The sequence below is a fragment of the Eurytemora carolleeae genome, unplaced genomic scaffold, assembly GCF_000591075.1.
Source record: "Eurytemora carolleeae unplaced genomic scaffold, Eaff_2.0 scaffold831, whole genome shotgun sequence".
Classification (NCBI taxonomy): domain Eukaryota; kingdom Metazoa; phylum Arthropoda; class Copepoda; order Calanoida; family Temoridae; genus Eurytemora; species Eurytemora carolleeae.
In genome coordinates this window covers 134338-156301 of record NW_019396716.1, presented here as the reverse complement: position 1 = coordinate 156301, position 21964 = coordinate 134338, and the positions used below count along the sequence as shown (strand labels likewise).

The following is a 21964-nucleotide window of genomic DNA, read 5'->3' as shown; positions in this document are numbered from 1 at the left end:
TTGTCGTATCTATCAATTTTAACTTCCCTGGTTAAACGTAACGTGAGACGAGTGAGACTCATGGCTTTATATCCTCTATATGCATCTCATGAATCTGATTGAAATTGCAGCCTTATAAATTGAAGATATATACACAACACAATACGGAAAAAATCATAGCCTCCAGCCCTCCCCCCCAAAAGAAAAAAATTTATTCCTTAAAAAAATATTTTTTTGATTTTAATCATCAATATTTAATTTGAGGACTTTTTATATTTGTTTTGTTTTATTATTTATGAAGTTGAACTGGTAAACGCTTAGCTTCTGTAAACCGACCAAATTCATGAACTAGTCTCATGCCCTCAATCATAAACAACAGCTGATACGACAGAAAGAGAAATTCTGTCTTCTTCATTTTCAAACACGTCACCTTCTAATTATTGAAAAAACGTCGAAATTTGTGTTTTTAATCCAAAAATCGTTCACTAGGACAGACCCTATTTTTATAAGTTTAAACATTAATTTAGTTTTTTACGTTTCAGAAGTGAATAAATTCAAGACCATCGATATAATTTGTTGGATGGATGGCCAGTAAATTAACCAGGGGTCCTTTGGGCCGTCTTCTAACCTTCCTAGTCCCGCCCTGGGCCCGCCTATCTGCTAGAAATCGTGAAAAACATTTAGTTGTTCTTGTCCTTTGTATATTCAGTTTTCTATGCTTTGGCGCAATATGGTTCCTGCCAGAGAAAAATGGTGTCGGCGGTAAAGTTAAAATTGTCAGTGATATAAGGAAAAATGTTCAAGAGGCGGTGGAAGGGATTGTTTTACCGCCCCCGCCGGCGGATAGTTTGATCGGCGGTAATCCAAACATAAAACATGGTGTTATTGATCGGCCGGACCCCCATAAACTAGCAGAATTAGAAAATCTTCATGCTCAGATAGAATTGGACGAAGAAATTGAAAGAATTAGGAAAAAAATATTTTAATTACATTTTGAAAAACTTTATTTACATTTACGCTTTGCCCAGAAATTGACCTAACCTAACCCTGAAATTAAACACAAACAAAATTAACGTGATGGGGAGGGGGGGGGGGTCTAAAAATTTCATTAGGACTGAACCAAAACTCTAATTATACTGATAAGCTATAGGTCGCAAATTGATTTTTTCGAAGTAGGGGAATTTAAATTTGGACGTCAACTTGTACTGGAAAGGTTTTTGCCTCTGTTGATTCTTTATACCCAAATGTTTTTGAAAAAAAAATTATGAATACATTTAAAAATTATTTTTGCTGCTGCAGACTAAACCAGGAGAAGCAAGTTTTAGCCAAACCCAATCTGGACCCTGGAAATAAGGAAACCTACTCCATGTTTAATATTTATAAAGGGACAGGATGCGTCAGCTCGGATTCCCAACGGTCCTCTAAGCTTAATCGATTAATAATTTAGAAGATATATTTTGTTGAGCTTTCAATTCTGACAATTTTCCCAATCCAATGTTTCCTTTGCAGAATTGCGCTGATTTATAATAAGAAATCTCAAATGAAAATCTAATTTTAAGTGAATATGATAAATGTCTCAAGCATGATCACACAAAGTTTTGATTGATACCGTTGTGATTTTGACTTTCCACTTTAAAAGTAGAGAGTAACCTGAAATAACATCACAGTCCCTTTAATCTGAAAACTAATTCAAAAATGAGCAAGATCCTCCAATGTTTAAGCCCTATGTAGCAGTAATCCGCAAATAAATTCTGTACAGTTTAAAATTATTTCATATTTTTAATTAAAACATGGATATCTTGGTTATTCTTGGTTATACAAAGCTTCTAAAGGTATTGTTGTGTACCTAACTTGCTAATTTATGAAAGGTTCACTTGAAAATACGCCTACAGTCCCTTTAAGAAACATACGGAACTAATTTTAAGCTTCGTTTTTTACTGACTCTTTGTTTGTTTGAGGTTTAATTTTTTTATTTATCTAAAGACAAAGTTTAAGGATGATGGACATTGGACCAAGGTTGAGTTAAATTTCATACATACATTTGTGGCTGCAGCGCGTGGCCCTAGTAGGTGATAGGGAAGGGGGGGGGGGAGGGCTTCTATTTGCAGATTGAGGCGACAGATTTAATTATATTTATTGTATCAAAAACATCTGTTACATGATTACATCCTGCTTTTTTAACCTTTACTTAATTAGGTCCAATTAGTTATGTCCTTACTCGTTTTTCTAGAAATCAAATCCGCTATTTCTGGCTTTTTAAATATTACTTTGTATCAATGAAGTCAAATCTTATGTATACTTGTCCTCATTGTTTAAATCTTAAGGGCATACCATTTTGAAGAATGGTTTTTGAAGCTATGAGAAAAAATGAAATAATGGATTTTAATGAGCGAGTTTTTTTCTCCTTGATAAAATGCAACCCCGAATTCATTAATTTCCCCGGTTAGGCTAAATCATAACGAAAAATAATTGGGTGCAAACTTTTTAAAACAGTTAAGAAAGCGTTTAATAAGGGAGGTAATGATATCTCATAGTGATAAAATCCAATCATGTTATTGTATTAATGTAGTTTTTATAAATATTTTGAACTTAAAAACATGAGTTTGGGTTAAAGGTCCTCGAGAAGAGCAGCGAAAAGGGAATAGAGTTAAAGAACGACTTCGCAAAACCCGAAATAAAGGGTGAGGTCGCGAAAGCTGACCTTGAACCTGTATCCTCTGGTAAGTTGAGAACACGATTCTCTAAGTTTTAAGTATTTTTATAAATTCTTTCTAAATACTTGGAGATTAAGAATGATATATTGTTGTTATTAAACTATTGTGTACTTTATCATTCTTACTCACTTCATCGTGAATTTCGTAATGAACGTGCAATAAAGTAATCATCTTTCTATAAAGTTTTTAGACTAAAATTTTCTAAAAGGACCTCGCCTTTTTAGATTATATTTTGTCCCTCTCTAAAGCTCGGGAAAATAAAATTCAAAGAGACAGAAAATTTCTATCCAAAAAGTTGAATAACACTGCGAACCAAAATAACAGTGTTATAATAGTTAATATTATTCCTCCAAATTGTTGTTAGTCTAGTTCCCGATTCTCATTAATTTTTAATCAAACATTCTGTAAATTATTCAAAACTATTTATTCTAAGAACTAATCATCCATATCGATATCAAATATACACCTGACATTCAAAAGTTTTGTGTTGTATCCAATATATTTCGAAACGTTTGAACCAATCGAGTCCAATTTTTTTTGTTGGTCTCGCATGATCTAATGGTAACGCGAAAAATTACAATTTTTTCCAACAAACATTACATTTTTTTAGAACACCAATGAAAACATAAAATTAAAGCTTGTTTCAAATTGGAAAAAGCAAGTGCCATTGAAAAGTTCAATAAAAAATATTTTTGTTTAGATAAGTCCCCGAAGATTCAAGGTGGAGTAGATTCAGATTCAGTTGCCAGGGAGCGAAGGGATTTTGTGAAAAAGGTATCGTGTATAACCATTAAATTTCTTGCTCCTTAGATCCGCATATTATCACAAAACATAATTTAATTCTTATATTTTTCCAAGTATTTTCAATACAAATATGAAAAATCGTCCTTTTCTAAAACAGTTTTATTTAGAATTAATTTTTGCTAAGGACGAATTATTTTCTTTGGAAATTGTTCATGTATTTTGGGAGAACTTTTTAATATAAAATGCATTTTACATATTATATATTCATTTCAAATCTTAAATGTCCCCCTAGCACTAAAATATTACCACTATTTACATAAAAGGCAAGATAAGAGAATTTTTATTCTGAATCTTCCTTTTGTTTGCATTTGAATAATATTTTTTTTCAATATTAATGAATATTCAGAATATATTCACTTTTATTTACAATAATTAAGAATCTAATACGGGGTTTAATGTAATTTCGAGTTGAGTAGGATAAAATGGCCTGAAATTACAGGGGTCCATATAATTCCATCTGATCAATACCAAATGTTGATTGATTGATATTAGGGGCAGAAATAAACCATGTTGTTTTTTAAAACAATTTGAAGTATAATGTCAAGTTGTAGAAAAAATTCCATACTGCAGAATGTTTACTGCAAGAGAGTGTTTATTTTTCTGTAAATCATAATTTATCTCTTATATTAAATACTAATATTTACATCTTTTAACACCCCAAATGCAGTACACACTACACATTTCTGAAGTGTAGTACTTGTACATAAAAACTTGTCTAAGTTCACAATGACATAAAGTTTACTTTCATGCCCCTAAAGGTACTTTCAACCCCGATCCCATTTGGGATCAGAAATGGAAATATTTGGACCCCTGTCAGAAAACGGTTCCGGAATAAAGCAATTATCTCCATCTCCTGCAGTTCTTTATTTACATATAATTCCTCTTTAATGTCCCGTGAAGGTCTTACTCTGCAAAAACAAAATTTTAATTGAGGGATCTGACCACATTGAATATCGAAATTTAGCGTTTAAGATCAACAATATCCCTGGAAACCATGCCTGTTTCAGGATTTTACTATTACTTTTTCGAAGATTTCCACTTGCTGCAAACTAATATTGATATTGTTTTAGATGATGGAGCATGCCTGGACCAACTATGTCGAGTTTGCCTGGGGTAAAAACGAGCTGAGGCCGGTTAGTAAACGAGGTCACACGGCCTCAATATTCGGCTCCAGCAGTATGGGGGCCACCATCGTGGACGCCCTGGATACCCTCTACATCATGGGGATGGAGGAGGAGTTTGAGCGAGGACGGAATTGGGTCAAAGAAAACCTGGATATGAGTAAAATGGTAAGTTTCAAATTTTCCTTAGGATATGATACTTTTACTGTAGGTTCATTGTTACTGATAATATCAATAAAGTATGGTTAGGAATGCCAGTACAACGTGTTTTCTAGTTTTTTTGTATTATTGAATTCAGGGTTAATTTTTAAAAACTTTCAATAAGTTCTATACAAAGTTGTTATTTTTGTTCAGATTTTTTAGTCATTTATTTTTATTTCAGCGAATCAAACTGTTTATATTTCAAGAAAATCCTTTTTTAATGGTTTGAAATAATATTATTCTGTTTTATTCTATTCTAATCTATTTTATTCTATTTTATTTTATCCTTATCTATTTTCTTCTATTCTATTTTATTTTTATCTATTTTCTTCTTTTCATTTTCTTCTTTTCTATTTTCTTCTATTCTATTTTCTTCTATACAATTTTCTTCTGTTCTGCTCTATTCTACTTTATTCTAAAGTAGAGAGAGATGTAAGTATGTTTGAGACGAATATTAGATCTATTCTATTGTATTCCATTGAATTCTATTCTATTCTATTTTATTCTATTGTAGAGTGGAGATGTAAGTGTATTTGAGACGAATATCAGATCTATTGTATTCTATTCTATTCTATTCTATTCTATTCTATTGTAGAGTGGAGATGTAAGTGTATTTGAGACGAATATCAGATATTATCTATTCTATTGTATTGTATTCTATTCTATTTTATTCTATTGTAGAGTGGAGATGTAAGTGTATTTGAGACAAATATCAGATATGTTGGTGGTCTTCTCACAGCATACTCTTTTACGGGGGATACGCTATTCAAGGAACAAACAGATATATCAATCAATGAATTACACAATCGATCAATCAAATATTCAATAAATCAGCCATAAATTCAATCAATTATCCAATCTAAATATTTAATCAATATTCAATTAATCAATCAAAAATACAATAAATGTATCAATCAAATATTCTGTTAATTGACCAACTAAAATATTCCATCTATATTCAATGAATTAATCACTTTTATAATTTAACCAGTATTTAATTCAATCTTCAATTAACTAATCAATAAGTCAACATTGAACTAATCATCGACATTCAAGCAATTAACTACCTTAAATTTACGATCTGTCCATCTTCAATAAATTAATAAAAATCATTCTTCTATAAATTAACTAACTTAAATACTCATTACTCAATCAGTTAATCAATCAACCAACCAATTACTTAAAGTATTCATTAATCAATTAATCATAATCTTAAATACTCAATCTGTCACTGAATCAATAAACCAATCAATAAAAATTTAAACAAATAATTTATCAATCAATGGATTATTCATATAAACGACCAATCAAGTAATTTAATAATCAGATAAATCAATCAATCAATCAAATGATCGTCCTGTAAATTTATAAAATAATTAGCCGACCAATCGGATTAATAATCATCAGTCAAACAAATGTTTTAATAATCATTTAATAAATGAAGAAAAAATGGTTATATTATTTGTATGGAATTATAGGATAAAGCTGCACATATTGTTGATAAACTGCTTCCCGCCTTCAATACCCCTACAGGTATATATCAGTGCTTAGGTTCAAAAATAACAAACAATCAAAGACAGAAAGCATAAACTAAAATGTACTAAATGTACTTAAATGTACTAAAATGTACTAAAATGTACTTAAATGTACTAAAATGTACTAAATGTACTTAAATGTACTAAAATGTACTAAACAAGTACGAACAAACATTTATAATTTTTTTGTAACGAATCAAGGATCCGAATCCGAATGTAGTGTGTTTGTTCACTGTACACTTGATTTGTACACCCGTGCACTGTACATTGTGTACTGTACTCCTTAATTTGTATTGTAAGTATACTGTACAGTGGACACTGCAGTGAACAATTTAAATACAATAACACCTTCAAAAACGTTTAGATTTTTCAATTTACTGGTCGGCTTGGTTTCACAATTAACTGTTGTTATAAAATTGTTTGTTGAATATTCTGTGAAAAACAAAATCAGTTTTTTTTATTCTAAGCCATCTGCTGACCTCGATATCTACAGGAAAAATTTTAAATATAAAAATTCCGAGAATATATGAGAAGTCTTTTAAAAGAAAGTTGGGTAATTATGCAACAAAGGGCATTGCTGTGTGTGACGACGCAAATTAAACCCCCCAGCGGGAATTGGAATCGACCGAGTTGGGACCCTTTCATCCATTCTTTTTGCAAACATATGACGTCTCTGAATGTGGCCGTCCTTTGTACGGTGAAACAAGACCCCTATCGGCGAAATCAAGTTGAAAGCATAGCAAATTAGCTGACACCTATACTTCGGGTGACATCTAGCGGCCAAACACTAGATCAGACTCAGGACAATTCGGGTTCTGAGCACGTTCTGAACAGAATATACCCAAGTTTTGACCTCTGATTTATTTGTTAGGCATTCCCTATGCTCTAGTCAATATGCAGTCAGGATCCTCCAAGAACTTTGGTTGGGCCAGTGGAGGTTCCAGTATCCTTTCAGGTACATAATGTATATTTTTTCTGGGTTTATTTTTAAGAATTACAAACCCCCTAGGGGGGGAATAATGAATTTGACGGCACAAGACAAGTTTTTCTTATTGATTTTTTTGATAGTTTCTACGCTAAATTTTTGTTTTCCCGTGATTCAGAGAATCGTTTCAAAAATATTTCGCTCCACACAAACATACTTATTACTTAACATCTGGTGAGAAAAAGAACTTGATTGTTTTGGAATAAATAAGAAGCTTTTCATTCCCTGGTTACATAAAACGGTTAATGGTCTCAAAATTGAAACACATAATTTGAAAATGTGTTGCATGTTTATTATTTAATGCACAACAGTACATTTAAAACCTTTTTTCGGATGAAAAATTAATGATATATTATTATTTGTCTGGCTTGAAATTGAAAATTTTCCATTCTGGTTTCTCGATAAAAGTGACTTGCGGACTTTAGCCAGTTGAAGTAAATTTTTGATTCATTGATTTATGAATTAATCAACTTATAATTTTAGAGTTTGGAACCCTTCACATGGAGTTCAGCTACTTGTCTGATATCACCGGGAACCCCGTGTACAAGGAGAAGGTTGAGAAGATTAGAGATTTCATCAGCAAAACTGAAAGGTATGCATTCGGGTTTACATGGGTGTATTTTTATTGGAAAATTATTAAACCTCAACCCACCTTAAAAATTAATTTTTGTTCCCGAGTTGAAGTAATGTTTATTTTCTCGGAATTGAGGAAAAAAGGATTTTTTTGTATTAGGTATAAAAAATGGAGGCCGCCTGCCAGCCAAATAGCATTTTTTTTACAAGATTTTTAAACATAATTTGAAATTTAGATTGCTTATGATTATGAGGAAGATTAAAAAATGTATTCATTGTATTCATGCAGCAGAGACAAAGAAGAAATTGTCATAATGTTGCACTTTTCCATAAAACGACGACATCTTTCTTATTAGTGCTCATGCTAGATGTATTAGGATATTGTTGTGAATCGTGCATGCAACTCTTTATATGAAGGTCACTTTAAATTACTTCGTTGGTCCTTTTATAAAATATCATAAACAGTGTACACTGTATTCAAACTATATGTTATGAATCCTAGACCTGCTATAACTATTTGTATCCTAGGCCTGCTAAACTGTATCTTAACTACTATTTGTATCCTAGACCTGCTAAACTGTACTCTTAACAATTTATAATCCTAGGCTTGCTAAACTGTATCTTTGCTATATATATATATCCTAGACCTGCTTAACTGTATCCTAACTATATGTATCCTAGACCTGCTAAACTGTATTCTAACAATATATAATCCTAGGCTTGCTAAACTGTATCCTTACTATATATATATATCCTAGACCTGCTAAACTTATTTATACCCCTGGCTAAAATTTCTTCATTTTGCCATTTCCTCTCTCTCATTTCCTCTCTGAATACTGTTAGAAGCGCCCATCAAGACCCAGTTGTTACTTCTCTGAAAGCTAAATGTATACTGGATTTTGTGCTCTAGGAAATGTCATTTTTGAAGTGTCTTTCTGTGAAATGTCCTAACACCATTCTTTTCATTGTTCCATTTATATTTTTAGTGTACTTTTGTAAGAAAAATAAGAATAAAATGAATTAAAATTAACTTGAATTTCTAGGAATGGTTGAGGTCTGGGAAGCGAGATTCTCAAGCAAAGACGATGTTTGATGAAGCTGCAAAGGAATATATTTTCAATTTTGTGAATAGCCTCTTAATATTTAAAATAGATATGAGCTGACTGGGGGTGTTTTGCCTGAACGAATTGCACTTTGATTATGGTTTAATTTTGAACGTTTAATATTTTATACACTTTACAGGATTAAACACAAATGAGAATTCCACGGCAAACGGAAAATCCAAAGTTATAAGAATGTAATGGATAAATTGGTCTTATGCCTTTAAAACACTTTTCAAAGGGTCATTTGGAAAAAAATAAAGAATTTGAAAATAGTTGGAGCCTTGAATTAATTTTATATTCCGTGCAGTCGTCTCTTGTATTCGCATTCTTTGCGGGTAACTCAGTACTTCGCTCATATACCTCATCACTCAAATTTTTCTAATATTGTATGTTTGTCAATTTTTAGAAATATATTCGTACTGCAGGATATAGAGGAGATATTGTTACAAACTTCAGCTCATGGTTTAACCTATTTTGCTGAGATGAAATATGGTCGCATGGAACACAAGGAATATAATTCATCTATGTGGTTTGCTCCTGCATATCAATCTTTAACAATGGTTTATTAATTTAGAAAATATGAACTTGAGGGAAATTGAAAATTAAACATCAAAAGGCAAGTTGTTTTCCTTCTTTATGATTTTTTATCTCCGGCCTCGTTGGATAAAAATTGCCCAACTTTTTTATATTTACTCTCAATGACCCCCAGAATACACTAAAAAATCCTCACGTTTTTAAAGTCAAAACAGGGTATCAAACATTGCGTTTTTTTGATGTTTTTTTAAATGCAAAAAGTGGTAAGTTCTGATAAAAAAATCGGAGTAAAAAAGAGAATATTATTTATACTATTATATCTAACACATGAAAAAATTTAATTTGTCCAAGAAAAAGAATATTAACACCCAGTAGCCCACGAAAAATTATTTTTTTGAAATTTATAAAAATCGGAGCCGACAAAGGACATTTTACAGAGGTTTCAAGTCTCCGAAAAGAGATATCGACAATCTGACTTCATATCCTGCTCTAAGGCAAAAATATAACATTAATTTTTAAATTAGAACCAGAAACCGTCTTTATAATGGAGGAAAATGCAAAAAAGTGATTTGTCAAAAAAAAACTAAACACCCCGTGGCCCGGAGCCCTCCAAAAAATAATTTTTTTAATTTTTTTTCATCAATATGTCAGATAATAATTTAAACAATATTTTCTGGTATTTTACTCCTATATTTTTGATCGAACTTGTCACTTTTTGCATTTAAAAAAAAATTTTAAAATGCAATCTATTTTTGATACCCTGTTTTGACATCAAAAACTTGAGGAACTTTTTTCTTTGTTTTGTTAGTGTAAAATGGGGGGCATTTGGAGTATATATTAAAAAATTGGACTATTTATGTCCAACGAGGCCGGAGATAAAAAATCTGAGCCGACGGAGGTCACCTTTCAGAGGTTCCAAGACTCCAGAAAGAGATATCGACATTCGGACTTTATATCCTGCTCCTAGACATTAATATGACAATAATTTTCAAATTAGAACCGGCCACTATCTATATTAGGGAGGAAAATGGCAAAAAAATGTGATTTGTAAAAAAACCGTAGCCCCCTCAAAAAAATAATTTTTTTGAATTTTTTTTGAATTTTTATTCGATAATAATTATGTTAATATTTTCTCTTTTCTTTGGCTCCTATATTTTTGATCAGACTTGTAACTTTTTGCATTTAAAAAAAAAAACAAAACGTAGTTTTTGACACCCTGTTTTGACATCAAAAACTTAAGGAATTTTTTTCTTTGTTTTTTTTTTAGTGTAATCTAGGGGTCATTGAGAGTATGTATTAAATAATTGGGCTATTTATGTCCAACGAGGCCGGAGATAAAAAATCGGCGCCGACGGAGATCACTTTCCAGAGGTTCCAAGACTCCGGAAAGAGATCGACAGTCTGACTTCATATCCAGCTCCTAGGCAATTATATGAGTCTACATTCTAAAATAGAACCGGCTGCTATTAATATTTACAGACAAAAGGTCTTACTTGTTACGGGTTCTTTTTTATATTCAAAATTTAGTTGACTTATGGGAGATTGGTAAAATTTTCTCTCAATGGTCATTGATAATGATGAATCGGGTTTCGGAAAGAAATGTTTGAATATATACCAAATACTTATGAGCTGGAGCCATTTTTAAATGCCGGATCCGGGTCCAAATTAAAAGGATCCTAAGGAAACATAAAGCAGATGGATTATGCGCCGGACTAGATGGATCACCTGGCCTGTTTTATCGGAGGTATGTACGGTCTGGCTGCGAAGGAGGAGAAGGATGATAATTCTAAACGCTGGATGGAGATTGCTGAAGGGATAACTAACACCTGCCATGAATCTTACGATAGGTCGGATACCAAACTTGGACCAGAAGCTTTCAGGTGAGTGAGCCTTCATTCTTATCAGAGGCTTTTTTTTTCNCCCCCCGCCCACTCGACAAATTCCAGAATACGCCCCTTATTCTTATTCTTATTGAAATTATTTTTTAAGAACCCGAATACCGAAGAAAAATTTCATTCTTTGACTTATAAAATATCGCTATGGAAAATATCGCTTTGGATTATTCATTAATACACAATACATGTCTTACATCATAGTTCATAAAAATAGTATATGAATACACAATGATGCAACTGAACAATCTCTAAAAATTTCAATTTTCAATTTTAAAAAATAGTTCACTTCAAAATTCCTGGCGACATGTTATTGTTAAAAGATATAAGAAAACAACAAAAAATTGTTATATTTGGCCATGGTCCCATTTAGAAAAAATTATAGGTAAAAATGTTCTAATATGCCTGGAAAATCAACCATAACTTCTTAATAAAATTCTGTCCATTTTGATGAACAAACACATGCCATTTTGATGAACAAATGTTATTAATTATTTGTCTAAATAATAAATAAAAAGCGAAACATTTGAATTGTCAAATTTTACTTTACAGCTTACCCAATAAATTGGAAACTGTTGGAACCCTGAGTCCGAATTTAATGAATTTGAGCCGCAACTCAAATCCGCAAAAAACGGTTTCAATTGAGCGCTGGCTTAAATCTGGAAACATTGATTACAAGTTTAAGTGGAACCAACCATATTCGAGCCGCGTCTGAAATTTAAGCCGCGGCTCAAATTCTTTAAATTCTGCCTCTGATTATGTTTTCTGTAGAAATTGACAAACCGAATTGAACCAAATCTGAGAAGAAGGCTGATAAGGAATAATTTCCAAATTATCAAAATATATTTGTTATTTTTAGGTTTTCAGATGGCATCGAGGCAAGAGCATTGAAACAAAACGAGAGGTATTGAACTGCTTTATTAATCTGTATCCCCCCCTCCCCAAAAAAAAGGATATGATTTTGTCGGATAAAAAAAATATCAGAAAAAGAATAAACTTGCCAATTTTTCTTTCTTCGCGAATCTTGCGATTAAACGTTAACCCTATCTCTACTGGGGTACTTGAAAACCAGGATATGCTTGGGGGTAGCCTCAGACCAATACTTTTTGAGCTATGTAAAAAAAACTACAGGGGGGGGGGTCAACTTGACCCCCCCCAGCAGGAATAGGGTTAAAGGGTAATTATTTCCGTCTTTTTTAAACCAAAGAATTCAATTATGTCCCCCGGCCTCAAAGCCGCTATAAAAGCCACTAAATATCTTCTACCTCAAGCTGTGGAAATGATTTTGAAGCGGGGAAAGGGGATTTATGTTACTTCTTTATTGACCCTATCTAATGGTATTATAGGAGAATGCAGATTGCAGGTTATTTTGGATGATAAACTTTATGATAGACTGTTCCTTTTTTCTCTGACTTTTAACATTCTCTTTGTTTCTAGATTTTAAGGGAAATTTTTCGATTTAAAAAAAAATTAATTTTTAAATTTTTAAAAAGTTTTCTTTCTTTTTTTCGTTGCACATTAAAAGTATATTTATTGTATATAGACCTGTATGTTGTTAAGGTACTACATCTTGCGACCTGAAACCTTTGAATCCTATTTCTTGATGTGGAGACTAACCAAAAACCAGAAATACAGGGATTGGGGCTGGGAGGCAGTGCAAGCTATAGGTAAGCCAGCCTGACCAGGCAAGCCTTAAAGGGACTGTTCAACTATTGGGAAAACATATACGGTTACCAACAAAGAATGAGACGACTTAACGAAATTCTTGCATTAATGCTTCCATGCAACTGTTAAAGGGAGTGACCGGCTTTGTAAGGTAGTTGAACTGAGTATGCAGTGTTGTGGAAAACTTCTTTCGGACTCATTTGAGACATATAAAACTTTAAAAAGATCTGTCAATCCTGAGTTTGAGCGCAAATTCGACGTTCAAAACTCCTACTTTGGGGGTGGATACGTTTTCAGAATTAGTTTTTTAATTATAAAATAACGACGACAAAAATGTTAACAAACCTTTTCAGTAAACTAATTAGTTGTTTCGGAACCGGTTAAGAAAATAAAAATTAATCTTATCATCGAAAATAAGTAATTTTGTTCAATTATTAGTTTCTATTTTCTCTGTATTCTAGTTCTCATTATTCGCAAACATTTTCTGCAGATTTTAGCATTGATTTAATGACAAATTTCTTTGAGAAATATGTTCCCAACCATCTAATCTGCAACTGCTGGAACAATCCTTATTATTATCTTCGTAATTTCGATTTACGAACAGCAATATGATATTATACACAGTAAGGAATATTCCTAACTTTCTGTGTCGAATTCGAACATGATGTTCTCTCATAAAATTCTACGTTACTCGAAATTACGAACGAATTGTTATGGTTTTCTTCAACAGTAAATAATCTTGGTCCAAGATCAATAGGGGTGAGAATTGTAAGGCATGTTTGTAAAATACAGTTTTCACAAAAATAAAAAGTGGGTTCCTCAAATGGGGTTTAATGATCAAATTTGTGGAAATATTGAGTGATCTTGATGAAAATGAAATATTTTAAACTCGTATTAATATGGATATCCATTGAACCAGAGTTCAAAACAGTTTACAGAATTGAAAAATATTGAATATTGTGCAAGTTATTGTCAAAAATCGTTTTTTATCATAACTGTAAATTGGTTTGAATTCGGAAAATATACCCAATTTAATAAGTTTTTCAAAACTTTCATTTTGACTTACACTAGAGATTTTTTCTCACATTTTTATCATTAAACCCCAATTGAGACAGCAATTTGTGATATTTGTGAAAAATTTCATTTAAAAACATGTCTTAGTATTCTTAGTAAAATACTTTTTTACTTCTGTTAAATTGTTTCAGAAAAATTTCACACCCTTATCGATCATTTTTTGATTGGTAGCAGCACTGTCAGCATCAATGTCAAAGGTGTAGTCCAAGAAAGAAATCGTGATTTTTTCTCTATTGGCTGGCGCCGTTTTTCCGGAATCCCCCGGCTCCGAATTTCGGTCTATATCGGAAAAAATTATGAAATTTATGATGGGTAACTTTAAAGGCTCCAAATGATCTGATTTGAGACGGCTCAAACCCTGGTGTGTATAATTGCAGGGTCACTAGTCCTATCAGCATCTGAAATAGTTTATATTATAAAAAAATTACTAGATTATATTCAATGCAGAAATCGGCGACTTTAAGTGACAATCAAAATTGGATTTAATTTATGCTTAAAACCATAAATAATGGCTCTCTGATGATATTAATAAATACAAAAGTTGCGATGTCTAGTCATTTAAATAAACTATGCATCAAAAATTAAATTTTGAGAGAGAAACTTTTGAAACGTGTTTGATTTCAATACTTAATTTTATCGAAAACATTTCATTAAAGGCCGGAAAATATCTAAAATATCAAAATTATGCTTTATCTTTCAAAAGTATATCTTTGTGATTTTTCCTTTTAACTGATATTAATATTTTTTTTTATAAAGTTATATTTACATTTGCCAGAAGAATAAACAGAAATAGTCTCATGATTCTATGGTTCAGCCACCTTTGATGTCTATACGCTACTGTCCATTTTACACGTTGAGCTGGGTTGGGGTTGGAGGAGGGGGAGAGATTACCCCCCCACCTTTTTTAATTAATCGTGTGTAAGCCTGTATTGAAACTAAAGCGGTCAACTTAATTAAAGTGTGATCAAAGATACCGCTCAAATAATTCGGTATTTATTGACCATAGGTTTCTGTAGTATACTTTCAATCTATGCTACATTATATCCAATCCAGATATCTAACTATCTATTAAGATAATTTATGCTTAGGTTTATCTTTCTTTTTGTTTAGTTTTTTTTGGCTGTAGGTTAGATAACGGTTAAAAGTCTAAAAGTTAGATATTTTGTTGAGTCTAACAGAAGATTTAAGCCTGAACGATTTTTCAAATTTTTCATTCACAAACTATTCGGTTTCTTTAAAGGTACAGATTCAAACTTGTGGAGAATAAAACTTTTAAGTTTTCAATGTAGATTTTTTGAGATCGCCATAACAGCCGAAATTATTATAAAAAAGCGAATTAAATGTTTGTTTTTGTTTAGAAAATAGTTGCCGAACAGATGCAGGATATTCAGGGATAAAAAATGTTTATCAGGTAGGATAATGTCATTTTTTAATTTGAACCTGAAGCTCATTTCGAAGTTTTCCATATTCCAGGATAATGCATATTTTCTTCTCTTCAGTATAAGGGCTATTGGACCTATCAATTCTGAGTGGAGCCATTTTTATCAACCAAAATATGAAATCTCCTTTCAAGCTAGTTAATTTACCGGATTTTTTAACCTGTTTTTGCGCATTTTTCAATAAAATGTTAGCAAATCAAAAATATCAGTTATAGAGAAACACCTTGCATGTTTATACATTTTAGGAAAAACTAATCTAATTGATTTTATTTTCCTCCTTTACTTGGGATAAAAATTATTCAAATGTTGAAATATTTTAGACGTCAAGAACAAATTATATTCAACATTTTTAGTCATCGTTTTCATTTCTCCTTGTTTGACAGGACAGTAATATTCACATACATTTTCTAGAAAAACGTTTTACGTAAACTTTTTGATCCCATCATATTTGTAGAATTCAAAGAGATAACGAGATAAATGTTTCAAGAGAACCATTATAAATTAATTTTGCAACTCTTTTCCATCATTGAAAATTTATTTAAGATATCGTTGCCATTTTTAAAAAAGAAACGTATACATTTTTGTACTAACGTAAAAATTGTGAATATAATATTAGAACTTTGTTACAAATTTTTTTATCCTTGACAATCTTTTCACTTTTTCGAACAAAAAGTTTGTTATTTTGAAATACTTTCGTTAGCTCGATTTTGCGACTAAAATGGCAGGGTTTCATTAACATTCAACAGGTCTAGATTTAACGAATAAAGATTTAAACTACGAAGAGGTAATTAAACCAATTTATTCTTGTGGAACGATTCAAGAAGTGGTTCAACTAAGTTGACATAGATTAACTACATGTCTATATTTATTATTATTATTATATATTGTTGTATAGCAGGACGTAATTGAATTTTTCTTGTGGATCAGTTCATGTTAAAGAGAAGTGGTTTAACTAATTCTATACATGATCAGCAATTCTTCTATTTGACAAAATACTTGAAATATCTTTATCTTTAAGGTTGGAGGTCAGCAGGACGATGTTCAGCAATCCTTCTTTTTGGCGGAAACCTTGAAATATCTTTATCTACTTTTCAGTGACGATTCTCTTATAGATTTAGACCAGTGGGTCTTCAATACAGAGGTAAATAAAATTAACTAGGCTTTTAAGATTCTCAACAGTACATTTTAAAGCTTTGATTGGTCACCAAAATAAAACATTTGCCTTCTATAGAGATGGGCATCGTTTTTTTAACGAATGAAATTTTTCGTGAAAATTGTTTTCAGAAATAAAACGAACAGTGGACAAACGAAATGTATCGTGAAACTCAGAGAAAAGAAAAAATGATCTTTTTTAAAACCAACGATTTGAAATCGTTTGAACGAACTTGAAAAAAAAACTTTGCTTTTTTACTGAACGAACGATTTTTTAAAAGAGTTGAAAAAAACTTGAAAAAAACTATTGAACAAACAATTTTTAAAAATCTTTTTAATTTGATAGTTTTTACTGAACGAATGATTTTATTGAATGAAAGATTTTACTTAACGATTGTTCAGTGAGAAAACGAACGAAATAGATGAAATATCAACGACCAATTTGAGACCGAACAAAATCAATATTTTGGAACGATTGAAAAATAATCTTACGAAATAGGTCGTTCACGAACGATGAACAAACGAAATGAAAAAGTCTAATGTACCCATCTCTACTTCTGCATAGTATAGAAATAATGCAGTGTGTCTCTAATTATAGGTTTCGAAACGAGGAATCGTCATTTAACGAAATTTTAGACAATTATAAAAAAAATGGGCTTTGACGGTCACTTCAGTGCTTAATAAAAGAAAGAAGTTATGTTGTTTATATTGACCAATGCCCATTGAAAACCTGGCCCACCAGATTAATTTTCACTCATGAGGATTTTTATTTTTTTTGTGATTTTTATATTGTCTAAACTATAAATCTTCATGTAATAAAGATTTTATTTGATTTGATTTTCTCTTTTTCAGGCTCATCCTTTACCGGTCCGTGGTGTGAATTCATTCTACAGATCTCATCTTTAATTTGTAATTCTTCAGGTAAATCTATATAATAAAACAAGACATTCGTATATATATATATATATATGTTGCCTGTTGCCGACCAAACGGTTGGACCGATTGGGCTGAAATTTTGTGGACACTCATGGGTAGCCGGGGGGGTTGTTAAAGGCTAAAAAAAATATTTTTTACATCTTTTTTTCACGGGGCAAAGCCGGGCCCTTCAGCTAGTATAGTGCTAAGATGTAATGCAAAGAAAGTTATTTCAGAAGTGTATGCATCTGTTGTACTGCAGTGTACTGTCTCTGGGCGGTAATGTAAACACAAGACGGATGTTACCGCCTAACATTGGATCCATTTTTCACATAAAAAAATCAATGAAATATTCTGTTTGTAAGAAACTATTATGTGAATTATCAAAATTATTAAATATAATGCTTTTAACCTCCTCGGATACTAAACGACCACTGATGCCTCTATTCTTGTTTACAAATTCCGCACAGAGAGAACTGGTTTCAATATGTACGTAGAGTATACACGACCGCAATTAACTTTCCTTGCATTACACCCTTGGTATAGTGTATAGATAAAGCAACGCTTTAGAATCACAGATTAAATATTTATGAAGACATGGTAGAAAGTTTGAGGTCTTGTGACTGGTTCCTTAGATATTGAAAACCAAGTAGGGATAGCAAATTTAGAAATTAGAGGAAGTTCTTGTTTTTTGTAGTAATGGAGAACCCAATTCTAATTTTTTATCTCAATGCATTTTTTTAAATACACAATAATGATTTTAAAATAAAGTTATTTACAATATTTGTTTGCTTTCTAGGAATTGAATCCTGTAAACACAAGATCTAGTTCAACTCTGCAGTACACTTCGCAGACACGAGATTTAGACTACAAAAACAAGTCTGGCCAACAAAAACAAGTTTAGACTGCTAAATTAGTTTTATACAGAACTGAAAGATAATTAATTATGCGTGAGAACCTAGAATCTGGATTATGTTTAATTTGACAAAATGAGGATACAATTGATATCAGCTGATCTTTGATTTACCTCATGCTTTTGATAAAATGATTCAAATGACCTTGATTTAGTAGGATTTATCTAATGCGTTGTTACGGAAAGATGATTCAGATGCTCTGCATTTAGCTAAGTTGAATCTTTGATTCGGAATAAATTCTTGCACTTGATCCTAAATCTAGGTTTGAACTATTTGGAATTCAAAATTTTAAATGTATACTTAATAGAAGTTTTATTTTCTACTTAAGGGAGCTGTCGAACTATTTTCAAGTAATCCTTAGTTTAATGAGTTACATTCCTGATTCACAACAGTACAACCTTTAACCCGACTCGCCTCTGTCTGGATTTAAAAAAGTTAAGACATACTTGTTGATGCAAAGCAAACTCCTATGCCCCTTCAGTTATTGTTATTTGGCGGTACAGTCCAAAGAAGGACTGCAATGGTTGGCCCAGTTCGGATATTTAAATGTACACCGGTCCCTATAGTTTCAGTAGAAGTAAATATTTCCATTTACTGACAGCGCCGATTAAAGTATTCACATTTCTATAATTTGATAATGAGGTAGATAGAAAGATAGATGTTACCGCCATACTATTTCTATTGGTTCAGAATAGACAACAAACTCAAGACTGAACCCTGCAGATTGGATCAGGCGATAATGGACTCGGCATACAGGAGTTCGGTAGGGCGTGAAAGGAAATAAACTCTTTTTAAGGTGAAAAATAGCGATATCTTCCTCATTTCTGCACAGGCAAAGGTTGTGAACTTGACATGCCATTGTTTAATATGGAAGGATCACTTGAAATTACGTGAACGGTCCCTTTAGTCGAATTTTATTTTCTGACTTGTGTGTGATATATTAATGTAAAGGGGACAAACATGGCACTCATGTTCAACACATTCAAGGGTAGAAATACAGAAATAAATGCTTTAGGTTTTGGGACAGGTGGGGGGTCGGGTCGTTTTTTAACTTTAACAACCCCCTTATTCGAGCCTAGGAAACAGATTATTAGATCTATGTGCAAACCCCTTAAACTTTTTAATGTCATCTTCTTAATCTGTAATTATAAAAATATCACTTTTTTCTGTTTTCAATCAAACAACAAACTAACATGCAGTGAACAAAATTAAAATCCTTACCCCCACCCACCCGACCTTCACTGTTAGCTTAAAAATGTTTTTTTTTGTTTTAAAAAAAAATTCGTCTCTACCTTTATGTTGTTGTCGTTTTAAAGCTCAAAAAATGTCCCGGCTTTGTTATTGTGCGTCTCAATGTATTTATGCTATTTATATATATTATATAAATTCTAAATTTTTATATATTTTAAGTTAGAAATTTATTTTTCAATTATGTAGGTGTCGCACTCTATTGGAAGAACTCTTAACATTTCGCTCGTCATATGGAACTAGAACTTTATGAAAGTGTTTCGAACCAATTGACATTTTTTTAATATAAATTTGTAATTTTGAAATTTAATTTAGATATTTCGAACGAAATTTTAGGATTTCTTCAAACTTTGCGGAAATATTATTCGAGTGATTTATTCCTAAAACGTAAAATGTAAATATAAACAATTTTGTCAGATCAGAATTTGATATGGACATATTTTCAAATTTGAAATAGTGAGTGAAAATACAAATAAAGAAAAAAAAAAGTTAATTGTAATTATATGGTGAACATATACAATGTACTTGCCGTATATTTCAGATTTTGGGGCAAAGAAACTCTAGAGAGCATTCTTAAACCGTAAGATGTCGCCTTGAGCATGAGACCGTGACAAATGCCGCGGCAGGTTATGTAAACTAAAGACGGTGTCTTATGACCAAGTTTTTGATGCACGGTTTGCGCCTTCATTTTCGTGCAAATCTGCAGAGTTCCGCGAAAAGGATTGCGGAATTCGCAAGCAAATATGCGCGCAAAAATCCGTTATAATTTGCTTACGGTGGAAACCTTTAGTCCTATTCTATAATTTGTCATGTACAGATCTAGCCTGCTTAGCATTTCCAGTGAGAGCCTGCAGCAGTCTGTGGCATGAACTTAGTAATTTAAAATGTTTGAGCTATTTTCTTTTTTCTTATTATTTATTTTCTTAATTTAGAACAATTTTAATTGTTAAATATTGCAATACAAATGTTTGGATTGTTTCTAATCTTTGGTACGTACGTGTTAATTGTGTGTAATGTGTTTGATTGTGTGTGTGTAAATATGGTATTATGGTATGTGAATATGATGCTTGTCTATAATTTCTTTCAGAGTTAAAATTTGGTAAATTGTAAGAGTAGCAAATGTCAAAAAAATTCCGATTTAAAGCGATTTACTTAAGAACAAACGTGTTGTAACGATCATTTTGGATCGTTATTTCAAAATTGATGTTTTTAGGATAAATATGTTGGAAAGTTTGGAAGTTGGAAAGCAAACTTTAAAATAATACAGTTATGCATTTTTTCTTAAAACTATCCTGAATAACACTAGATGTGTGTGAATGTGAGCTAGTGTGTGTGTCTGTGTTTATCTGTCTGTTCCCCCTCTGGCGGTTTGAAATTGAATTGAACTGTGAATATTAAACTAATGTAAATATAAGGTTAATCCACGAATAGTTCAACTTTGCTCACACAATTTTATACAAGTTTAGTACAGTAATAACCAGAAAAAAAACAGAGATAGGAAGACGACTTTTAACAATATGTTATGTTTTAAAAGGTTCAATAAGCATTATACCACATCAATTGTGTGCATGTGAAACAGACCCATTTCACTAAATTAGTGATTTGATAAGTGTCTAGAAAAACTATTTGCTTTGTAACAACATCAAATACACTTAAGTATTGAGATATGATGTTGTCTATTGTTTTCTGGTTATTACTTTAGTACTAGCAGTAAAGGAAGTTAAAGGGGGGTTGTGCCTAGGTCTAGGTTGGTGAGGAAAAGGGGGTATTCAAATTGGGGGAAAGGGGATAAAGTAGATAATTGATGAATAACATTTTCTTTTCTTAATATAAAAAAATAAAGTATAATATGAGTAACCAGCATTCTATTTTTGAAAATTTAAAAAATCCCCGAAATTATTGTTCTAAAATTTGCGAAATTTTTCGTTTTTTTTGTTTTACAATGTTTTCAAAGAGAATATATTCAAAATTAAAATAGATGTGCGTGAAGCGCCCCAAAGCCTAGCGTTTAAAATATACTTTGCTTGTCTTGGCTTGTTTGTCAAAATGGCTGAACCGATTGGGCCCAACATTTTTTGGGACTTCAAATTATCCCAGGGAAGGTTTATGGATGCCC

The 21964-nt window shown here is 31.8% G+C and overlaps 1 protein-coding gene across 1 annotated transcript; it reads left to right on the top strand.

Moving 5' to 3' along the window:
* Positions 1 to 500: 500 nt before the first annotated feature.
* On the top strand, positions 501 to 19999 carry LOC111707724 (mannosyl-oligosaccharide 1,2-alpha-mannosidase IA). The gene is made up of 19 exons (XM_023480867.1): positions 501 to 949; positions 1279 to 1333; positions 2594 to 2699; positions 3394 to 3467; positions 4568 to 4786; positions 5501 to 5590; positions 6298 to 6352; positions 7226 to 7309; positions 7823 to 7931; positions 8594 to 8609; positions 8956 to 9018; positions 9441 to 9524; positions 11266 to 11429; positions 12301 to 12345; positions 13002 to 13108; positions 15539 to 15591; positions 16638 to 16760; positions 17624 to 17692; positions 18486 to 19999. Exons 1-18 carry the CDS (start codon positions 564 to 566, stop codon positions 17675 to 17677), a joined length of 1887 nt encoding a protein of 628 aa, XP_023336635.1. The 5' UTR covers positions 501 to 563; the 3' UTR covers positions 17678 to 17692; positions 18486 to 19999.
* The last annotated feature ends 1965 nt before the right edge of the window (positions 20000 to 21964 follow it).